This window comes from Eriocheir sinensis, chromosome 50, assembly GCF_024679095.1.
Source record: "Eriocheir sinensis breed Jianghai 21 chromosome 50, ASM2467909v1, whole genome shotgun sequence".
Lineage (NCBI taxonomy): Eukaryota > Metazoa > Arthropoda > Malacostraca > Decapoda > Varunidae > Eriocheir > Eriocheir sinensis.
In genome coordinates, this window is record NC_066558.1 from 11,791,227 (window position 1) to 11,812,949 (window position 21,723).

The 21,723-nt window shown below is 43.2% G+C and overlaps 1 protein-coding gene across 1 annotated transcript in view; it reads left to right on the forward strand.

Annotated features, from left to right (window-relative positions):
- The window catches only part of LOC126982052 (uncharacterized), a 71,254-nt gene extending 49,887 nt beyond the window's left edge, over positions 1–21,367 (forward strand). The window contains exons 3-4 of the mRNA XM_050833767.1: positions 5,768–5,855; positions 20,696–21,367. Of these exons, the coding sequence (XP_050689724.1) occupies positions 5,768–5,855; positions 20,696–21,367 (760 nt within the window). The remainder of the gene's footprint in view (positions 1–5,767; positions 5,856–20,695) is intronic.
- The last annotated feature ends 356 nt before the right edge of the window (positions 21,368–21,723 follow it).

A 21,723-nucleotide genomic window follows, 5' to 3' on the forward strand; every position in this document is an offset into this window, starting at 1 on the left:
CAATATGTCTTGCCAGGGGGCTGGCTGATTGAGTGGGTGACAGGCTTGCTGGGTCATGTGGCGCTCGGCTGTCCTATTTTCCTTCCTCTTCCTCTTCCTGGCCCCTCTCCCCTGTGCTAGCCTCTCAAGTATCTGCTTGAGTGCCTCATGTTCATCGATGTATATACCTACAGTGTGTGTCATATGGGGCTGATTAAAAGTTTCCAACAAGTCACGAGTGTGAGCGGGACACCTTAACCTTTTCGCCCCGTGCGGGGCTTGGGCGTCAGATTGGGTGCATAAGGTAGCTTTTAGCGTGTTGTCTTTCAGTTCATCGGTGGCGGTGTTGATATGCTGCCCAGACTTCTGTTCAGAAAGCACGGGTTCGACTCCTGGCACAGTGGTGTTTTTGAGTTTTTTTGTTGTTGTTTAAAGACAGTTCCTCGATGTATATACCCACAGTGTGTGTCATAGGCGTTAAAGTGTATCAACCAGTCACGAGTGTGAGCAGGACACCTTTTAACCTTATATATATATATATATATATATATATATATATATATATATATATATATATATATATATATATATATATATATATATATATATATATATATATATATATATATATATATATATATATATATATATATATATATATATATATATATATATATATATATATATATATATATATATATATATATATATATATATATATATATATATATATATCAACATTCACCTTTCCCTTCCTGCTGGAAGTGCTTCCTTTGTATGCCCAGCTTCTAAGAAGGGTGACCGTTCCAACTCTCAAACTACCGCCCATAGCTTCTTTACTTCTCTCCTGTTCACGTCTAAAGCTTTTGAATCAATCCTTAACCGGAAGATTCAAAAGCACTTTCCATTCTTCAACCTTCATCTGATCGCAAGCATGGGTTCCGGGTAAGGGGCGTTCTACTGGCGATCATCTTGGTTTCTTAAATGACTCTTGTCGTCCTCTCTTAGCTGTTTTGATGAAACTTTCTCTGTTGCGCTAGATATGTCGAAAGCTCTCTGATAGAGTCTGCACAGTCTTTAGCTTTCTAAACTGCCCTTACTGGATTCCCCATCCTCCTCTGCTCTTTATCTCTAGTTTCCTTTCCGGCCGTTCTATCTCTGCAGGGTAGATTTCCGTCACTGTTCTTCCCCCTAAACCTATCAACAGTGGTGTTCCACGGCTCTGTCCTATCACCTCCACTCTCTTCCTGTTATTCATCAATGATCTTCTTTCCATAACAAACCGTCCTGTCCACTTCAATACGCCGACGATTCCACTCTGCATTATCTAACTTTTTCATATATATATATATATATATATATATATATATATATATATATATATATATATATATATATATATATATATATATATATATATATATATATATATATATATATATATATATATATATATATATATATATATATATATATATATATATATATATATATATATCAACATACCTTTCACCCCTGCTGGAAGTAAGCCTTTGTACAGCCTGTGCCTAAGAGGGTAGCCGTTCAATCCTCAAACTACCGCCCTAGCTTTACTTTCCACCAGCATCTGTCAAGCTTTGAATCAATCCTTAACCGGAAGATTCAAAAGCACCTTTCCACTTTCAACCTTCTATCTGATCGCAAGCATGGGTTCCGCAAGGGGCGTTCTACTGGCGATCATCTTGCTCTCTTAAATGACTCTTGGTCGTCCTCTCTTAGCCGTTTCGATGAAACTTTCTGTTGCATGGAGGAGCATGTCAAAAGCAGCCGATAGAGTCTGGCACAAGTCTTCTTTCTAAACTGCCTCATTCAGTTCTATCCCTCTCTCTGTTCTTTTATCTCTAGTTTCCTTTCGGCCGTTCTATCTCTGCGGTGGTAGACGGTCACTGTTCTTCCTAAACCTATCAACAGTGGTGTTCCACGATATATATATATATATATATATATATATATATATATATATATATATATATATATATATATATATATATATATATATATATATATATATATATATATATATATATATATATATATATATATATATATATATATATATATATATATATATATATATATATATATATATATATATATAACTGAGTAAGCCTTTAATACAGCCTGTACTAAGAGGGTGACGTTCAATCCCTCGACTACCGCCCTATGACTTTTTCCTGTCTATCGTGCAGATCAATCGCCAACGGAAGGATTCAAAGCACCTTTCCTCAACCTTCTATCTGATCATAGTATGGGTTCCACCAAGACGTTCTACTTCAGCACGATCATCTTTATCTTAAATGACTCTTGGTCGTCCTCTTAGCCGTTTCATTAAACTTTCTGTTGCGCTAGATGTGTCCAGAAAAACCAATAAAGAGGTCTGGCTGAGTCTTTACTTTCTAAGCCTCATTCCAGATTCTATCCCTCTCTGTTCTTTTATCTCATTTCCTTTCGGCGTTCTATCTCTGCGGTAGTGGGCAGTCACTGTTCTTCCCTAAACCTATCAACAGTGGTGATAAGAGAATACTATCTGTCACCCTCCCCATGTTATTCATCAATGATCTTCTTTTTCCATAACAAACTGTCCTGTCCCTATTACGCCGACGATTCCACTCTGCGTATTCAACTTCTTTTCAATAGAACACCATTGTAACAGGAAATACGACTCAGACTGGAGGCTGCCTGGGGCAACAACATCAGACCTTTATTATCATTTCCGATTGGGCGAAGGGAACAACATGTCCTTCAATCCCTCAAAACTCAATTTCTCCACCTATCAACTCGACACAATCTTTAAACACCCTGTCCCCTATTCTTCACGACAACACTCCAGCTGTCACCATCTTCCTTTTCACAAGAATTCTCAGTCTGTCCTTAACTCAAAATCTCATGGAACCACATCTCCTCTCTCCTCAATCTGCTTCCTCGAGGTTGGGCGTTCTGTATCGTCACTTCAGTTATCTGCGCAGTTGCTACACCCTCTTCCCTCCCAATTATGTCATAATGCTCTTTGCTTTCCATAAAAACTGTACTGCTCACCCTAATACATAAACGATTCCCTCTGCATTATTCAACTTCTTTCAATAGAACACCATTATAACAGGGCTGCGACTCCAGACTGGAGGCTGCAAACCTTTCAGACATATCATTTCCGATTGGGGCAGAAGGAACCTAGTGTCCTTCAATCCCTCAAAAACTCAATTTCTCCACCAATCAACACGACACAAATCTTCCAAACACCTATCCCCTATTCTTCGACAACCTCAGCTATCACCATCTTAGCACTAAAAAATTCAGTCTATCCTTAACTCAAAATCTCAACTGGAGTTTTCATCTCCTCTCTCCCACTAAATCTGCTTCCCTCGAGGTTGGGCATTCTGTATCGTCTCCGCCAGTTCTTCTCCCATGCTGATTGCTATCCATATACAGGGCCTTGTCCGCCTTGTGGAGTATGCATCTCACGTGTTAAGAACTACTCACACAGCTCTTCCTGGACGGAGTGGAGTCTAAGTCTTCGTTTCATCAGCTCTCCTCCTCCTACGGATGATCTTCCTCTTAAATTCCGTCGCGATGTTGCCTCTTCTTATCTTTTATCAATATTTCCACGCTGACTGCTCTTCTGAACTTGCTAACTGCATGCCTCCCCAAATCACTGGCCCGCTACACCCGACTTTCAACTCATTCTCCATTCCTATACTGTCAAACCCCTTATGCAGAGTTAACCAGCATCTTCACTCTTTCATCCCTCACGCTGGTAAACTCTGGAACAATCTTCCTTCATCTGTGGCTCCTACTGCCGACTTCCATATCTTTCACGATGTATCAGGACACCTATTGTCCTTCAACTTCAAAAACTCAATTTCTCCACCTATCAACTCGACACAATCTTCCAAACACTCTATCTCATTCTTCGACAACACTCTGAAGCGCCATCACCATCTTCAACACTAAAAATTCTTTGTGGTTCATCTCATTCCAAAATCTCAACTGAACTTTCTACATTCCTCTTCACTAAATCTGCTCTCGAGGTTGGGCGTTCTATCGTCTCCGCCAGTTCTTCTCCCATGCAGTTGCTATCCATATACAGGGGCCTTGTCCGCCCTTGTATGGAGTATGCATTCACGTGGGGGGGCTTCATCGCCAGCTCTTCTGACAGAGTGGAGTCTAAGGGTCTTCTGTTGGATGAGTGAGTCTAGGGTCTTCGTTTCATCAGCTCTCCTCCTCCTACGGATGGTCTTCTACCTCTTAAATTCCGTCGCGATATTTGCCTCTTCTTCTATCTTTATCAATATTTCCATGACTGCTCTTCTAGACACAACTGCCTTCCCAAGTCCCACTTATTTACTACTTTGACTTTTCAACTCCTTCCTTCCTATACTATCCAAACCCATGAGTTAACAGCATCTCACTCTTTCATCCTCGCTGGTAAACTCTGGAACAATCTTCCTTCATCTGTATTTCCTACCTGACTTCAGCTCTTTCAAGAGGAAGGGTGTCAGGTTTCTCTCATCCAGTGACCTCTCTTTATTACCTCTTTATTCTTTTAGGAGCAGCGAGCAGCGGGCTTTTTATTATTATTATTTTCCATTTTTTGTGCTCTTGAGCTGTCTCTTTGTTGTGAAAAAAAAAAAAAAATTGACCTCTCTTTCGTACCTCTTTTTATTCTTTTTTAGGAGCAGCGAGCATGACTTTTTTTGGCATATTGTTTCCATTTTTTGTGCTCTGAGCTGTCTCTTTTTGTTGTAAAAGAAAAAAAAAAAATATATATATATATATATATATATATATATATATATATATATATATATATATATATATATATATATATATATATATTTTTTTTTTTTTTTTTTTTTATTTTTTTATTTTTTTTTGTTTGTTGCCTATTGCTTTGTAGGTACCTTCCAGTGGGGCCTGAGGGTCGGCCCAAGGTTTTTCCTTCCAGGTGGGGCCTGATGGTCGGCCCAGCCCGTTCTGGCGCAGGCGAGTGCTTATAGTGGCGCCATCTTGCATTGGCTCATGCTGCCCCCGAACTCGTTCTTGATTCGCTTGGACGGCTTCCTCTAGAGTCCGGGGTTGATGGGTGGCCTCATGACAGCAGCTGGTAGTTTTGCCACTGGCGTAGATTGAAAACTGAGTGGTAGCGTGAGGATTCGAACCCGTCGTCCATCACGCGGCGAATGGGTCCAGTACGCCATCACTTCGAGAAGCATATTTTTTTTTTATTTTATTTTTTACGTTTGTGCCTGTGTGTAGTAGGCATCTTTCCCAGTGAGGCCTGATGGTCGGCCCAAGGCTTCTTTCCAGGTGGCCTGATGGGTCGGCCCAGCCCGTTCTGGCGCAGGCGAGTGTTTATAGTGGCGCCATCTTGCATTGGCTCATGCTGCCCCCAGGAACTAGTTCTTGATTCGATTGGACGTCTTCCTCTGAGTCCGGGGTTGATGGGTAGCCTTCATGACAGCATGTGGGTAGTTTTAAGCCACTCGGCGGTGACTGAAAAATCCGAGTGGTAGCGTGAAGTTCGAACCCGTCGTCCATCACGCGGCGAATGTGGAATCCAGTACGCTATCACTTCAGCAGCCATATATATATATATATATATATATATATATATATATATATATATATATATATATATATATATATATATATATATATATATATATATATATATATATATATATATTAGTATCGATTAAGTGTTCAGTTAGTCCATGTATCCAACTATCTAACTTTCGTTGTTACTTCACAGGAAAGTTCCAACCCTGAGGATGTGCTTCCGAAAACGGAGTAATATTCTGTGGGCTTGTGACATGAACCGCGAGGAGCTCAATTTCCAGGTAGTGTAACATGAACCTGTAAACATCAAACCAATGCTTACCCCCATTCTGATATTAAATGAATACTAAGATAATGCTTCTCACTTCTTATTACTTCATTTAACTATTCCATAAAATGTTATTGCCTAACTGATTGCAGTGTTCCTCCTGGGAACAAGAAAAGCATAAAATAAGTCACACATAGCGACAGAGTTGCATGGAGGGTCACAGGAGCAGTGTACAAGACGAGTTACCCATCTATGTAGACGTTCTGCCGTATTTTCCAGTATATGGGTAGTGCGTTATGGAGTTAATCCAGCTCTTACGGTTTTCATTAGCATGGTGTATAGGAAGGGCCGTCGCTGGCCACGTACCGTAGCTTCTCAAGTACCAGATCCTCATAAAGGGCTGACAAAGGCTGGGAGCGGGCGACGTAGTCTACGGTCTGCAGTTTAACGCCACTGCTGACGGAAAGACCGGCCTGCGTGCCTAGCATTTCGTCCACCGGAGTTGAGTTGGGTGGCTGACTGGCGAGCGGGAAAGAGCACAACTCCTTGGACGCACGCCACACAGCCGTCAAGACGAATGCCGAGATATTCTCCTTCAGTCGCTGGAGGCGCTGATTCTCGTTAGCGGAGAGTGTCTAGCTATTCAGGATCGGCACCAAGGGCCTATAGTCCATGATGAGGTCCACGTGTCGGAGGTCGTTCAGGTAAAACTTGCTTTTTGACATGGCTCATGCCCCTGCCAGCTCCTTAAGCCCAATGGTGGCGTAACGATTCACGGTATCAGTAAGAAAAGGCGAGTCGCGCTGGACCAGCCGGAACTTTCCTCCGCCTTGGTCCTGCAGGAGGGCGTAACAAACACTGCACTGGCGTGAGGCATCCATCTGCATGATTGTGGGGAGTACTGGGTGTAACTTAGCGAGAGAAGGTGGACTTGATAGAGCCTCGTTCACCTTATGAAAGGCCCGATTGTGGTCAAGAGTCCATGTGAATGTCCTCTTCTGGCTAATCAGAGAGGGAGCGGTAAAGTGGGGTTGCAAGTGTGGCAAAGTCCGCTACGGTTCTCACTTTCTCCGATTCGGCAGCGATATCATCCCCTCGTCGTTGTGGTGGAGGTGCGTGAGATAGCCTTTGTCGGAGAGCAGCAGGTTGTCTACTACCTTCATGCAGTTGGTCAAGCCTCTCAGTGTCGTGTCTCTTCGTAAATAGAAGGCGTGGTCCGTGGCCACAAAACCCATGGGGCCACGGCAATAGCGAAAGCGTCCGTAAGGCTTCATACAGGTGGTGAGTGACTGGTCTTCCTCTGCCAGCGGAATTTGCCAGTTCCTCCAAAGGGTGTCGATCGTAATGAAAACCATGCACTCGGCTCCATACTCTGTATGGCTGTAAAGGGTGTGGGTGAAAGGTGAGGTATATGGGACACCTGGCTTTTGAGTTTTGACAGGTCGGCGGCGATGCGTACCCCACCGTTAAGCTTGGCCTCAGCCATTAGGTGACACCAAGGGAATGAGTCGTCGCCAGCGGGGGCGATGATGCATTGAGCCATCATATAACCCAGTTCTTTCATGACGGCTTCCCTGAAGGCGAGAGAATAAGCCGAGGAGTGTGTATCGCAAATGACTCTGAGTCATCATGCAGGTGGATTTCCATCGGGGGACCCGCCACCGCCTTCAATGGTGTCGGTTTTAGGTCCTCCTTCGTCACCAGTAGATCCGGGTACACCTTCAGGAAGTGCTGCTTTGCCTCCAACGAGAACGTGTAGTTGTGGAGAGCAAGCAGTTCTGACCTGGTTGGGCTTGGTGGAGGTGAAGTGGCCTCGGTGCGGCTCAGGGTGGAGTCACCAAGGCGCTCCGCCCCTCGACTCACACACTCTGGTGCCGGCATGCCAGATACTAGTATCTGCTTTGATAGGTCGTGGGCACGAGAACAAGTGATGTCGTTGCGCACGTAGACGCAACATCCAGCTTTGGATTCAAATTTAGGATAGAGATAGTAGGAGGGAACAGAATAGAGATTGCTGTCAGTAGCTTCAGAAACCTGTGTTTCGGTGAGGAAGAGAAGGTGAGGTTTAGAGGAGGAGAAATGGTGTTTCACAGAATGAAAATTAGAACGAAGACCGCGAATGTTGCAGAAATTGAGAAGAAAAAGGCTCGAGGAGTTATCAAGGCACCTCTCAGATCGGCAGCCGGAAGGGGAGTCCTCCCTGGGGGAATTTGTGTCCCCCCCCCCCTTAGCGGGGATTCCGAGGCACTGTTGTTGAACGCCAATTTGAATTTTGAATTTTGGGAAAAGGTGTGTGTGTTGTCTGAATGTAGTGCGGTATGGATAGATGAGGATCTGTCTTTAAATAGCATGCTGAACTACTCTCTGGTGTAGATGAGATAATAGGGAAACGTTTAGTGAGGTAATGGGAAGGGTCTTTGGAGGGCTTCAGCACCCTCCTCACTTCCCATATATACCTCACCGGGAGTGGCTTGCGCCCGTTCGGTAGGTGTCTTCGTACCTACTCCAAGGAGTGGATGCGTGGGGTTGTGTTGGTTGCTGAACCTTTCGTAGTGCCTGAAGTGACGACAAACGTTGCACTGAGACCCTTTTGCAGGGCATTTGATGATGTGTGACCTGTGCTCTTCAGGACCACACCCGAAGCAGGTCGCTACGGCGGAATAGCTTATGCGGGCCAGCCTTTGGCATACAGCCCGCGAGGGTTCAAGCCCCTCAGAGCTTACCGTTACTGGTTTTGCCCGTGCTGCGCGGCACAGCTCCTGTATGCAGTGTTGGGTCGGAGTGTGGTACTGCGTGCGTCAGCAACCGTCGTATGGGCCGCTTTTTTCCCCTCTTGTACTATGCGAGTCCTCAAAGAGCAGGAGGCGGGCAGGGCCCGTATGGTCGCAGACTTGGTGGCATCACAAGACCAACGCACCGTCACTGCTTCCTGAAGCGTGCAGCAAGCGTCAATGGAAATGAGTCGCTGCAACAACTGTCCGTTCCGTTCCGGCATGGGCGTCATCCAGGTCTTCTTGCAGCGTGCATTCTGTTATGCACGCACGTCAATCTATTCCGACAGACTCTTTAGACGTGCAAGGGAGTCGTCGAAGCCCTAACTCTCGGTATGTTACAGTTGGAGAAGGTGCGTCGACGGAGGGCTTCCTAGCTCCGATCCCTAACGTGCTTCTGCAGAAGGTCGAGCACCTCTTCCACAGGATGTGATGAATCTGGAAGGAACCTGAAGCGTGTACTCTAGAATCCGCTGTGTTTCTGACGACAAGCACGCCATTAACAGGACAATTCTCACCAGGTCGACCATGGTGGCGTAATCCTCCCATCGACGCCTCAACTTACGGATGCATAGGAATGTCCCGTCACGTGGGGGGCTGTGGGGGGTTGACAAAGGCCTTGACATATGCCCACAATGCTGAATCAGTGGCGCCATGCTGTGGCGTATGCCTCTTCTCTGGCTTGGTGGTATCATGAGGAGGGAAGGAGGAGCGTTTCAGCAAGACACTTGCAAGCAATGCCTCCAAAAGTTGTGTCTTCCTCCCGACACGGGAGAAGGCGGGGTTGCACTTCCTCCTCTTCTGGACGCACCCGCTCTTCCTCGCGGTGTTGTGCTGCCTCTTCCTTAGTACGTACCCTCTCTTCCTCGCGGCCCCGGGTCTACTTGCCGTCCATCCACTGCAAGAGCTTAGGTAGTGGCCATCGCTGGCGGGACAAAGACCAAGGAAGGAGGGAGTGGTAGTTCACGGGAAGACGAAGATTCGGTGACGGTTTGGTAAGGTGGCGGGCAAGGGACTGTGGCAACTGGCCGCGGCCACCTAGCCTCCGACCAATTCGCCGCGGCCAACTGACCGCCGCAGACACATCTGTGATTGTGTTAATAAGACACGAATCTCTTGATGACTGACTGAGGTCGGATTTCTAAGATACGACTCTCTTAATTTTTAATCATTATGATATTTGGCAACCCTTAAAGGACCCATTAACCTCCTCCGTTAACCCGCATTTTTATTTTTATTAAAAACAATCGGGAGGTGACCTCGATAAGTCTGTGACAGCTCTATGATTGTTGTGATAAAAACGACTGTGTGTTGGGAGAGGTAGGAAAAAAAAATAAAAACAGACCCTGGCATTAAATTTTGTTCCCATGGAATATGTAACTGAAGCCACCAGATGAGCTTCAAGTGCTTCATGATTGGTTTGAGGACACCTGTGTTGGCAGAAGAAAAAGAAGGGGTAATGGCAGACGTGCTCTACTTTTTCCACAGGAAATGTTGAACGTTTATGAACTCTCCTTAAATGACGAAGACAGGACAAAAAATAACGCAGAAGATGCTCATGGAAGACTGCAAAATGAACTTGGAATGCAACATCCTACTGTTTGGAAATTTATTGATTGTTTGAAAAAAAAGTCTGACGTGGAAGAGACTTATATTTCGAGCAGCTGATCACAGGGCAAGATCCACCAGTCAAGTTGAAGAAATGCAGACAAGTAGATGAGAGAATCAAGGCAATTGTCAGTGAACAAGCCTACAGCTTTGCTATCCTCAACGACCTAGAGCAGTTGGTCCAGCACCCTACACGTATTCCCGACCGTCTTGGAGATCGGCCCAACATTCTAGACCTCTTCCTTACCTCAAACCCTTCTGCTTATTCTGTCAAACTGTTCTCTCCGTTGGGCTCCTCCGATCACAATCTTATTTCTGCATCCTGTCCTATCGCTCCTGTACACCCTCTGGACCCACCGAAGAGGCGATGCTTCTGGCATTTTGCTTCAGCTCGGTGGGACGATCTGAGGATATACTTTTCCGATTTCCCGTGGAATGATTATTGCTTCCAGGATAGAGACCCCTCTGTGTGTGCTCAGCGCATCACAGAGTTGATTGTCTCTGGAATGGAGGCATACATTCCTCGTTCTTTCTCTACTCCTCACGCTAAAAATCCTTGGTTTAATCACGCTTGTTCTCGTGCTGTCAATGATAGAGAAGTAGCTCACAAAAGGTACCAGAGCCTTCAAACTAATGCTAATTATGAACTTTACATTTCTGCCCGAAATCGTGCCAAATCTATTCTCCGACTAACCAAAAATTATTTTATTAATAGAAAATGTCAAAACCTTGCTTTCTCTAACTCTTCCCGTGACTTCTGGCATCTAGCCAAAAACATCTCCTCCAACTTCACTTCTTCATCTTTCCCTCCACTCCGCAGTCCTGACGGCAACACTGCCGTCTCATCTATCTCTAAGGCTGAACTCTTCTCTCAAACTTTTTCTAAAAACTCCACTCTGGACGATTCTGGGCATATTCCTCCTACTCATCCCCCCTCTGACTCCTTTATGCCTGTTATAAAGATTCTTCAAAATGATGTTTTCTATGCCCTCTCTGGCCTCAATCCTCAGAAGGCTTATGGACCTGATGAAGTGCCTCCTATTGTCCTTAAAAACTGTGCCTCCGTGCTGTCACCCTGCCTGGTCAAACTCTTTCGCCTCTGCCTGTCAACATCCACCTTTCCTTCTTGCTGGAAGTATGCCTTCATACAGCCTGTGCCTAAGAAGGGTGACCGCTCCAATCCCTCAAACTACCGTCCTATAGTTTTACTTTCTTATCTATCTAAAGCTTTTGAATCAATCCTTAACCGGAAGATTCAAAAGCACATTTCCACTTCTGACCATCTATCTGATCGCCAGTATGGGTTCCGCAAGAGGCGTTCTACTGGTGATCTCCTAGCCTTCTTAACTGACTCTTGGTCATCCTCTCTTAGCCGTTTCGGTGAGACTTTTGCTATTGCGCTGGACATATCAAAAGCTTTTGATAGGGTCTGGCACAAATCTTTGCTTTCTAAACTACCCTCCTACGGTTTCTATCCTTCTCTCTGTACCTTTATCTCCAGTTTCCTTTCTGACCGTTCTATTTCTGCCATGGTAGACGGTCACTGTTCTTCCCCTAAATCTATTAACAGTGGTGTCCCACAGGGTTCTGTCCTATCTCCCACTCTTTTTATGTTGTTCATTGATGATCTTCTTTCCAAAACGAACTGTCCTATCCATTCCTACGCCGATGATTCCACTCTGCATTACTCAACTTCTTTTAATAGAAGACCCACCCTTCAGGAACTTAACGACTCAAGGCTGGAGGCTGCAGAACGCTTAGCCTCAGACCTTACTATTATTTCCGATTGGGGCAAGAAGAACCTGGTGTCCTTCAACGCCTCAAAAACACAGTTTCTCCACCTTTCCACTCGACACAATCTTCCAAACAACTATCCCCTATTCTTTGACAACACCCAGCTATCACCTTCCTCAACACTAAACATCCTCGGTCTATCCTTAACTCAAAATCTCAACTGGAAACTTCATATCTCATCTCTTACTAAATCAGCTTCCTCGAGGCTGGGCGTTCTGTACCGTCTCCGCCAGTTTTTCTCCCCTGCACAGTTGCTGTCCATATACAGGGGCCTTGTCCGCCCTCGTATGGAGTATGCATCTCGTGTGGGGGGGCTCCACTCACACAGCTCTTCTGGACAGAGTGGAGGCTAAGGCTCTTCGTCTCATCAGCTCTCCTCATACTGTTAGTCTTCTTCCTCTTAAATTCCGCCGCAATGTTGCCTCTCTTTCTATCTTCTATCGATATTTCCACGCTGACTGCTCTTCTGAACTTGCTAACTGCATGCCTCCCCCTCCGCGGCCGCTGCACTCGACTTTCTACTCATGCTCATCCCTATACTGTCCAAACCCCTTATGCAAGAGTTAACCAGCATCTTCACTCTTTCATCCCTCACGCTGGTAAACTCTGGAACAATCTTCCTTCATCTGTATTTCCTCCTGCCTACGACTTGAACTCTTTCAAGAGGAGGGTATCAGGACACCTCTCCTCCTGTATTTGATCTTCCTTTCGGTCACCTCTTTTGTTTTACTTTAGGAGCAGCGAGTAGCGGGCTTTTTTTTTATTATTGTTTTCTTTTTTTGTGTGCCCTTGAGCTGCCTCCTTTGTTGTAAAAAAAAAAAAAAAAGAATTTGAGGGTCGAAATTATGTTGAGTATCTTAGGGGACTTGCCAATAACTTTTCGTAGATTTTTGCAGTTGCATCTTATATTTTTTTCTCGTTACTTAATAAAGTAATTTTGAAATATTAGCATTTTTCCATAAATATCTTATATTTCTTTATTCCAATAAAGCACTCCATAAAGAAATTTTAACCCTCTTGTTTTATCAAACACAATTGTATCCATCACCAACAAAAAGTTCCATATGGCGGCGAGTTGGCCGTGGCGACTAGTCTTATTGCTAAATTTGTCGGGCAGCAGGCCGCGGCCAGTTTCTCGCGGTCAGTTAGTCTGCGGCCAGGTGGCCGTGGCCAGTTGTCACAGACCCGGCGAGCAAGGCTGCGGTGGGGGTGGCGGGCAGGGTGACAGTTACTCCACCACGGAATTTGTTCTCGATAACCGCGGCTGCCCATATAGGTTTCACTTATACTGCGTTATTTGACGATATACAGTGGCGGCGTTTCATTAGCTATGGACCGCATGAAAAATGTAAAGAGCTACACAAAGGTAAGCTGAGCTAACGAGGCAGCGGCTGGAGGTTATCTTGTCATCTTAACAGGAAACGATAACTAATGCTTAGTGACAACCTCCAAAACCCTGAGGCATGCAGGAGGCACCACACAACGCAACACTGTTACTGGTAAGGCCTGGAGAGGCTTCAGTGGGGTCAAGACCGGAACGCGGGCAGGGACAGGGCAGTGGCGTCAACCGGCTACGTATATTTATTGTCGCTTTTTCTCCCAAAGATCCTACTCACTGCGCCATGTTGTTCAGCATGTTGTCTGTGTTTGCAGTGATGGGATAAACAACCACTGAATAAATTTAAGTCCGTATATTCTTTGGGGACAACCATAATGCGAGCGAGTACGTCAAAACTAGATATAAGACGGGCGTGAACTGGCCTGAGAGGCCACAAGAGGCAACGAAGACAAACTGCTGACACTACAGTGTTAACGTTGCCCGCTGCAGGATTAACGTTGCCCGCTGCAGGATTAACGTTACCTATATCCTCAATTGGTATTTCCTATAGGAAGAAAATCTGCCTTGCCACTAATATTCCTAAAAGTTTGATTTGTTTACAGCAAAGTAAGACAGCTAAGGCAATAAAACTAAAAAAACATCTAGACGCTGCTCCGATAAAAGGAAACAGAATAAAAGGTCAAAAGAGAGGTCAGTTTCGGGAAAAAGATGCTCTTCTCTTGAAAGAGGCCATATGGTAGGCGGGAGGAAATAGAGACAAGGACGGTTGTTCCAAAGTTTACCAGCGGAAGGAGTAAAATAAAGAAGATGCTGGTTAACTCTTGCAAAAGGAATTTGGACAGAATAAGATTGAGCAAGAGTAGATAGTCGTGTGCGGCTGGGTCGCGGCTGGGGGGGTGGGGGGGTAGCATGCAGTTATATTCTACCGAATCTAACCTGAGCCTTTAGGCACGGCTCCCCTGACCCGCGCTACTGCCACATAACCCCCATTACTCTCCTCAGAGCAGCTCGCTACCATCACCCCTCTCTCTCCCTCTTATTTACGATATATATAATATATTTTGCTTCGCTGTGCAGGACGCGAGAGTGAGACCTACGTGAGTCTTCCGTGGTGGCGGAAGGGTGAATGGTGCGGCACCATCTCATAAGCCACGTTGCCAAGTAAATTGAAAGGTTTATAGAGTAGTAGTTTCTCCCTCAAATCCCAAGCAATTCATAACACCATGCAGTCGTATTATGAATATATATATATATATATATATATATATATATATATATATATATATATATATATATATATATATATATATATATATAGATATATATATATATATATATATATATATATATATATATATATATATATATATATATATATATATATATATATATATATATATATATATATATATATATATATATATATATATATATATATATATATATATATATATATATATATATATATAAAGGAGACAGCTCAAGGGCACAAAAGTAAACATTAATAAAAAAGCCCGCTACTCGCTGCTCTAAAAAGAATCAAAGAGGTGGCCGAAAGATGGGTCAGTTTCGGGAGGAAGGTGTCCTGATGCCCTCCTCTTGAAAGAGTTCAAGTCGTAGGCAGGAGGAAATACAGATGAAGGAAGATTGTTCCAGAGTTTACCAGCGTGAGGATGAAAGAGTGAAGATGCTGGTTAACTCTTACATAAGGGTTTGGACAGTATAGGGATGAGCATGAGTAGAAAGTCGGAGGGAGGCATGCAGTTAGCAAGTTCAGAAGAGCAGTCAGCGTGGAAATATCGATAGAAGATAGAAGAGAGGCAACATTGCGGCGGAATTTAAGAGGTGAAGACTATCAGTATGAGGAGGAGAACTGATGAGACGAAGAGCCTTTGCCTCCACTCTGTCCAGAAGAGCTGTGTGGTGGAGCCCCCACATGAGATGCATACTCCATACGAGGGCGGACAAGGCCCTGTATATGGACAGCAACTGTGCAGGGGAGAAGAACTGGCGGAGACGGTACAGAACGCCCAGCCTCGAGGAAGCTGATTTAGTAAGAGATGAGATATGAAGTTTCAGTTGAGATTTTGAGTTAAGGATAGACCGAGGATGTTTAGTGTTGAGGAAGGTGATAGCTGGGTGTTGTCAAAGAATAGGGGATAGTTGTTTGGAAGATTGTGTCAGTGGATAGGTGGAGAAACTGTGTTTTGAGGCGTTGAAGGACACCAGGTTCTTCTTGCCCCAATCGGAAATAATAGTAAGGTCTGAGACTAAGCGTTCTGCAGCCTCCAGCCTTGAGTCGTTAAGTTCCTGAAGGGTGGGTCTTCTATTAAAAGAAGTTGAATAATGCAGAGTGGAATCATCGGCGTAGGAATGGATAGGACAGTTCGTTTTGGAAGAAGATCATCAATGAACAACAGAAAAAGAGTGGGAGATAGGACAGAACCCTGTGGGACACCACTGTTAATAGATTTAGGGAAGAACAGTGACCGTCTACCACGGCAGAAATAAAACGGTCAGATAGGAACCTGGAGATAAAGGAACAGATAGAAGGATAGAAACCGTAAGAGGGTAGTTTAGAAAGCAAAGATTTGTGCCAGACCCTATCAAAAGCTTTTGATATGTCCAGCGCAATAGCAAAAGTTTCACCGAAACGTCTAAGAGAGGATGACCAAGAGTCAGTTAAGAAGGCTAGGAGATCACCAGTAGAACGCCCCTTGTGGAACCCATACTGGCGATCAGATAGAAGGTCAGAAGTGGAAAGGTGCTTTTGAATCTTCCGGTTAAGGATTGATTCAAAAGCTTTAGATAGACAAGAAAGTAAAGCAATAGGACGGTAGTTTGAGGGATTGGAGCGGTCACCCTTCTTAGGTACAGGCTGTATGAAGGCATACTTCCAGCAAGAAGGAAAGGTAGATGTTGACAGGCAGAGGCGAAAGAGTTTGACCAGGCAGGGTGACAGCACGGAGTCACAGTTTTTAAGGACAATAGGAGGCACTCCATCAGGTCCATAAGGCATCTGAGGATTGAGGCCAGAGAGGGCATAGAAAACATCATTTTGAAGAATCTTTATAACAGGCATAAAGGAGTCAGAGGGGGGATGAGTAGGAGGAATATGCCCAGAATCGTCCAGAGTGGAGTTTATAGAAAAGGTTTGAGAGAAGAGTTCAGCCTTAGAGATAGATGAGACGGCAGTGTTGCCGTCAGGACTGAGTGGAGGAAAGATGAAGAAGTGAAGTTGGAGGAGATGTTTTTGGCTAGATGCCAGAAGTCACGGGAAGAGTTAGAGAAAGCAAGGTTTTGACATTTTCTATTAATGAAAGAATTTTTGGTTAGTCGGAGAATAGATTTGGCACGATTTCGGGCAGAAATGTAAAGTTCATAATTAGCATTAGTTTGAAGGCTCTGGTATCTTTTGTGAGCTACCTCTCTATCATTGACAGCACGAGAACAAGCGTGATTAAACCAAGGCTTTTTAGCGTGAGGTAGAGAAAGAACGAGGAATGTATGCCTCCATTCCAGAGACAATCACCTCTGTGATGCGCTGAGCACACACAGAGGGTCTCTATCCTGGAAGCAATAATCATTCCACGGGAAATCGGAAAGTACATCCTCAGGTCGTCCCACCGAGCTGAAGCAAAATGCCAGAAGCATCGCCTCTTCGGTGGGTCCAGAGGGTGTACAGGAGCGATAGGACAGGATGCAGAAATAAGATTGTGATCGGAGGAGCCCAACGGAAGAACAGTTTGACAGAATAAGCAGAAGGGTTTGAGGTAAGGAAGAGGTCTAGAATGTTGGGCCGATCTCCAAGGCGGTCAGGAATACGTGTAGGGTGCTGGACCAACTGCTCTAGGTCGTTGAGGATAGCAAAGTTGTAGGCTTGTTCACCAGGATGGTCAGTGAAGAGGATGAAAGCCAAAGCTGGTGGTGAACATTGAAATCTCCTAGGATGGAGATTTCAGCGAAGGAGTGGGTCAAGATGTGCTCCACTTTAGAATTCAAATAGTCAAAGAATTTTACATAGTTGGTAGAGTTAGGTGAGATAAACAGCACAGATGTATTTAGTAATAGAATGACAGTGAAGTCTTAACCAGATGGTGGAAAATTCAGAAGAGTCAAGGTCGTGGGCACGAGCAAGTGATGTCGTTGCGCACGTAGGCGCAACATCCAGCTTTGGATTGAAATTTAGGATAGAGATAGTAGGAGGAACAGAGTAGAGATTGCTGTCAGTAACCTCAGAAACCTGTGTTTCGATAAGGAAGAAGGTGAGGTTTAGAGGAGGAGATGATGTTCCACAGAATGAAAATTAGAGCGAAGACCGCGAATGTTGCAGAAATTGAGAAGAAAGAGGTTCGAGGAGTTATCAAGACACCTCTCAGGTCGGCAGCCAGAAGGAGTCCTCCTGTGGGAATTTTGGTCCCCGAGGCAGGGACTCCGAGGCTTAGTGTATGTGCGCCATTTGAAATTTTAATTTTGGGAAAAAGGTGTATATGTTGTGAGAATGTAGTGTGGTGTGGATAAAGAGGATCTGTCTTTAGAGCATGCTGAACTACTCTCCGGTGTTAGTGAGACAATAGGGAAGCAGTTAGTGAGGACATGGGAAAGGGTCTTTGGAGGCTTCAGCTCCTTCTCACCTCCATATATACCTCACAGGAGTAGCACGCCCGTTCGGTAGGTGTCTTCCTACCTACTCCAGCCAATATATGTATATGTATATATACATATATATATATATATATATATATATATATATATATATATATATATATATATATATATATATATATATATATATATATATATATATATATATATATATATATATATATATATATATATATATATATATATATATATATATATATATATATATATATATATATATATATATATATATATATATATATATATATATATATATATATATATATATATATATATATATATATATATATATATATATATATATATATATATATATATATATATATATATTCCTCGAGGCTGGGCGTTCTGTACCGTCTCCGCCAGTTCTTCTCCCTGCACAGTTGCTGTCCATATACAGGGGCCTTGTCCGCCCTCGTATGGAGTATGCATCTCATGTGTGGGGGCTCCACTCACACAGCTCTTCTGGACAGAGTGGAGGCAAAGACTCTTCGTCTCATCAGCTCTCCTCCTCATACTGATAGTCTTCTACCTCTTAAATTCCCGTGCAATGTTGCCTCTCTTTCTATCTTCTATCGATATTGCCACATGACTGCTCTTCTGAACTTGCTAACTGCATGCCTACCCCCCTCCGCCCCCTTTGCACTCGACTTTCTACTCATGCTCATCCCTATACTGTCCAAACCCTTATGCAAGGATTAACGAGCATCTTCACTCTTTCATCCCTCACGCTGGTAAACTCTGGAACAATCTTCCTTCATCTGTATTTCCTCCTGCCTACGACTTGAACTCTTTCAAGGGAGGTATCATTACCTCTCCTCCAGAAACTGACTTATCTTTCAGCCACCTCTTTGGATTCTTTTAGGAGCAGCAGTAGCAGGCTTTTTTATTAATGTTTACTTTTGGTGCCTTGAGCTGTCTCCTTTGCTAAAAAAAAAAAAAAAAAATATATATATATATATATATATATATATATATATATATATATATATATATATATATATATATATATATATATATATATATATATATATATATATATATATATATATATATATATATATATATATATATATATATATATATATATATATATATATATATATATATATATATATATATATATATATATATATATATATATATATATATATATATATATATATATATATATATATATATATATATATATATATATATATATATATATATATATATATATATATATATATATATATATATATATATATATATATATATATATATATATATATATAACAGTGAGACAGATCGCCATGTGCAGGTCATCGCTAGATGTGTAAACAATGGAGGTTTCCCCGGGCCAAGCCATAGGGCTTAAGTTAGAGTAGATCGACTATAGCAAGTCCAAAAGAGCAATCAAAATGGAAATATCGATATGAGATACAAAGTGATGCAACACAACTCAATCTACCATAGCTGCGTGTATGCTATCCTCCCCCCCCACCCCCCACAACAACCACCCACACATATGGGACGCATATTCCATTCAAGGGCGGACACAGTCCCTGTATGTGGACATCATCTGTGAGGGGGAATATAACTAGCAGATACGATACAGGATGCCCAACCTCGAGTAAGCTGATTTAGCAAGAGAGGAGTTTCCAGTTATTTTTTTGAGTTAAGGACAGACCGAAAATGTTTATTGTAGAAGAAGGGGACAGCTGTATGTTGTCGAGGAATAGGGGATAGGTGTTTTGAAGATTGTGTCGAGTTGACAGATGTAGAAATTGAGTTTTTGAGGCATTAAAGGACACCAAGTTCCTCTTGCCCCATTCAGAAATGATAGTAAGATCTGAGGTTAAACGTTCTGCAGCGTTCATCCGAGAGTCTTTTAGTCTCTGTAGGGACGGTCTTCGGTCAAAAAGTGTATAGAAATTCAGAGTGGAGTCATCGGCGTACGAGTAGATAGTACAGTTTGTTTTGGGAAGATGTTCATTATTGAACAACAGTGGGAGATAAATTTATCATTATTATTATTATTATTATTATTATTATTATTATTATTATTATTATTATTATTATTATTATTATCTTTTTATTATTATTTTATTATTATTATTATTATTATTATTATTATTATTATTATTATTATTATTATTATTATTATTATTATTATTATTATTATTATTATTATTATTATGAAATGCTATCAAAGCCTCCCTTCAGGGTATAGAAACTGTAGATACAACAAGATGAACCACACAAAATACCAAATAAATGGATCTGACAAAGCATTTTGTAAGGGATGCCGATTATTCTTAAAAACTTTAAATAAAATTCTACGGGCACCAACTTGACGCCGATGATCAAGATGAAGAACAAGTGGCGGATAAATAAATTGAATTGAATTGATACGGGAAGAACAATGGCACACAGAGAGATATATCGTGCAGAAAAGGAACTGGAGGTAAACGTACAGTGAGAAGGATAGAAACCGTATGAGGGTAGTTTGGAAAACAAAGATTTGTGCCAGACTCAGTCTCTTCATTGTAGTTCTTTAAATAACAATAATGTTTTTCATTTCCGTCGAAATGGCGCGTCACAGACTTGTATACTTCATATTTTATTAACCCTCGCCGTCTCTTTCTTAACTAAAAACATCACATTTGAACCCAATATTTTCCTTTTCCCCAGGTGATGGACACAACAGACGTGACCCAGGCCATAGAATCGCTGCTACATCACAAATTCCCCACCACTGATGGCCCACTATGGTGCGCCCGCGTCCTGCCTTGTGACGCCACTGTCCCTAGTGTACGACCAGAACTGGATGCCGACTTTCCTCACACCCGTCTGATGCTGCTTGCTAACCACCACGGTATCGCTGACGGTACCACAAACATGTTCATTACGGACGCGTTTCTTCACATCTTGGACAACGTGGTCACTGGCACTGCAATCGACGACACAGTTCAGCTTGGGAGGCTGGTCGCCGGAGAGGAGACAGATGCCATACTTAATGCCAGGAAAGCTGATCTTGAAAAGGACGAGAATCACCTAAAGCTGCTGATGGATAAAATTAAGAAGTTGAAGACTGAAGAGAAACTTATTCCTCGAGTTTATCTGATGCCCATGGACCCCAACTTCAGGTGTCAGATTGTTTTGGCGGACCTGGACAGGGAAACAACCCAGAGATTCATAAAGAAATGCAAGAAAGAGCAAGTCACCGTGAACAGTGGTCTGGTGGCTGTGTTCAACGTGGGTCTCGTTGACTTTCTACGAGAGGGAGGCCTTGAGCAGGACGAGTACCACATTAACGACGTTACTGGTCAGGCGACACGGCAGGGACCTTGGGCGTGCACATGATGGCTCTCCAGAACATCGTTTCGACGCCAGCAAAGTGGCGGGACAACTTCTGGGAATACGCTAGAATCGTACATAAGAACATTGGTCAGATGCTCCAAGAGAAAGAAGCGGTGATGTACGTCTTAAAGATAACACTGGAATTACAAGGAAGGGACAAAGATGAACTTTTTGATGAGCGACCATACCCTGAGATTGACTATGGCACGGCTAACATGGGCAACGCAGACAGGCTAGTACAGACGGAGGGGCGGCAAGTGCGGCTGACGCACCTCATTAGGGTCACTTCCTGTTTTAACGACCCGATGTACCACCTGTTCCATACCCTCCATGGCTGCCTAATGTACAGCCTCACTTAT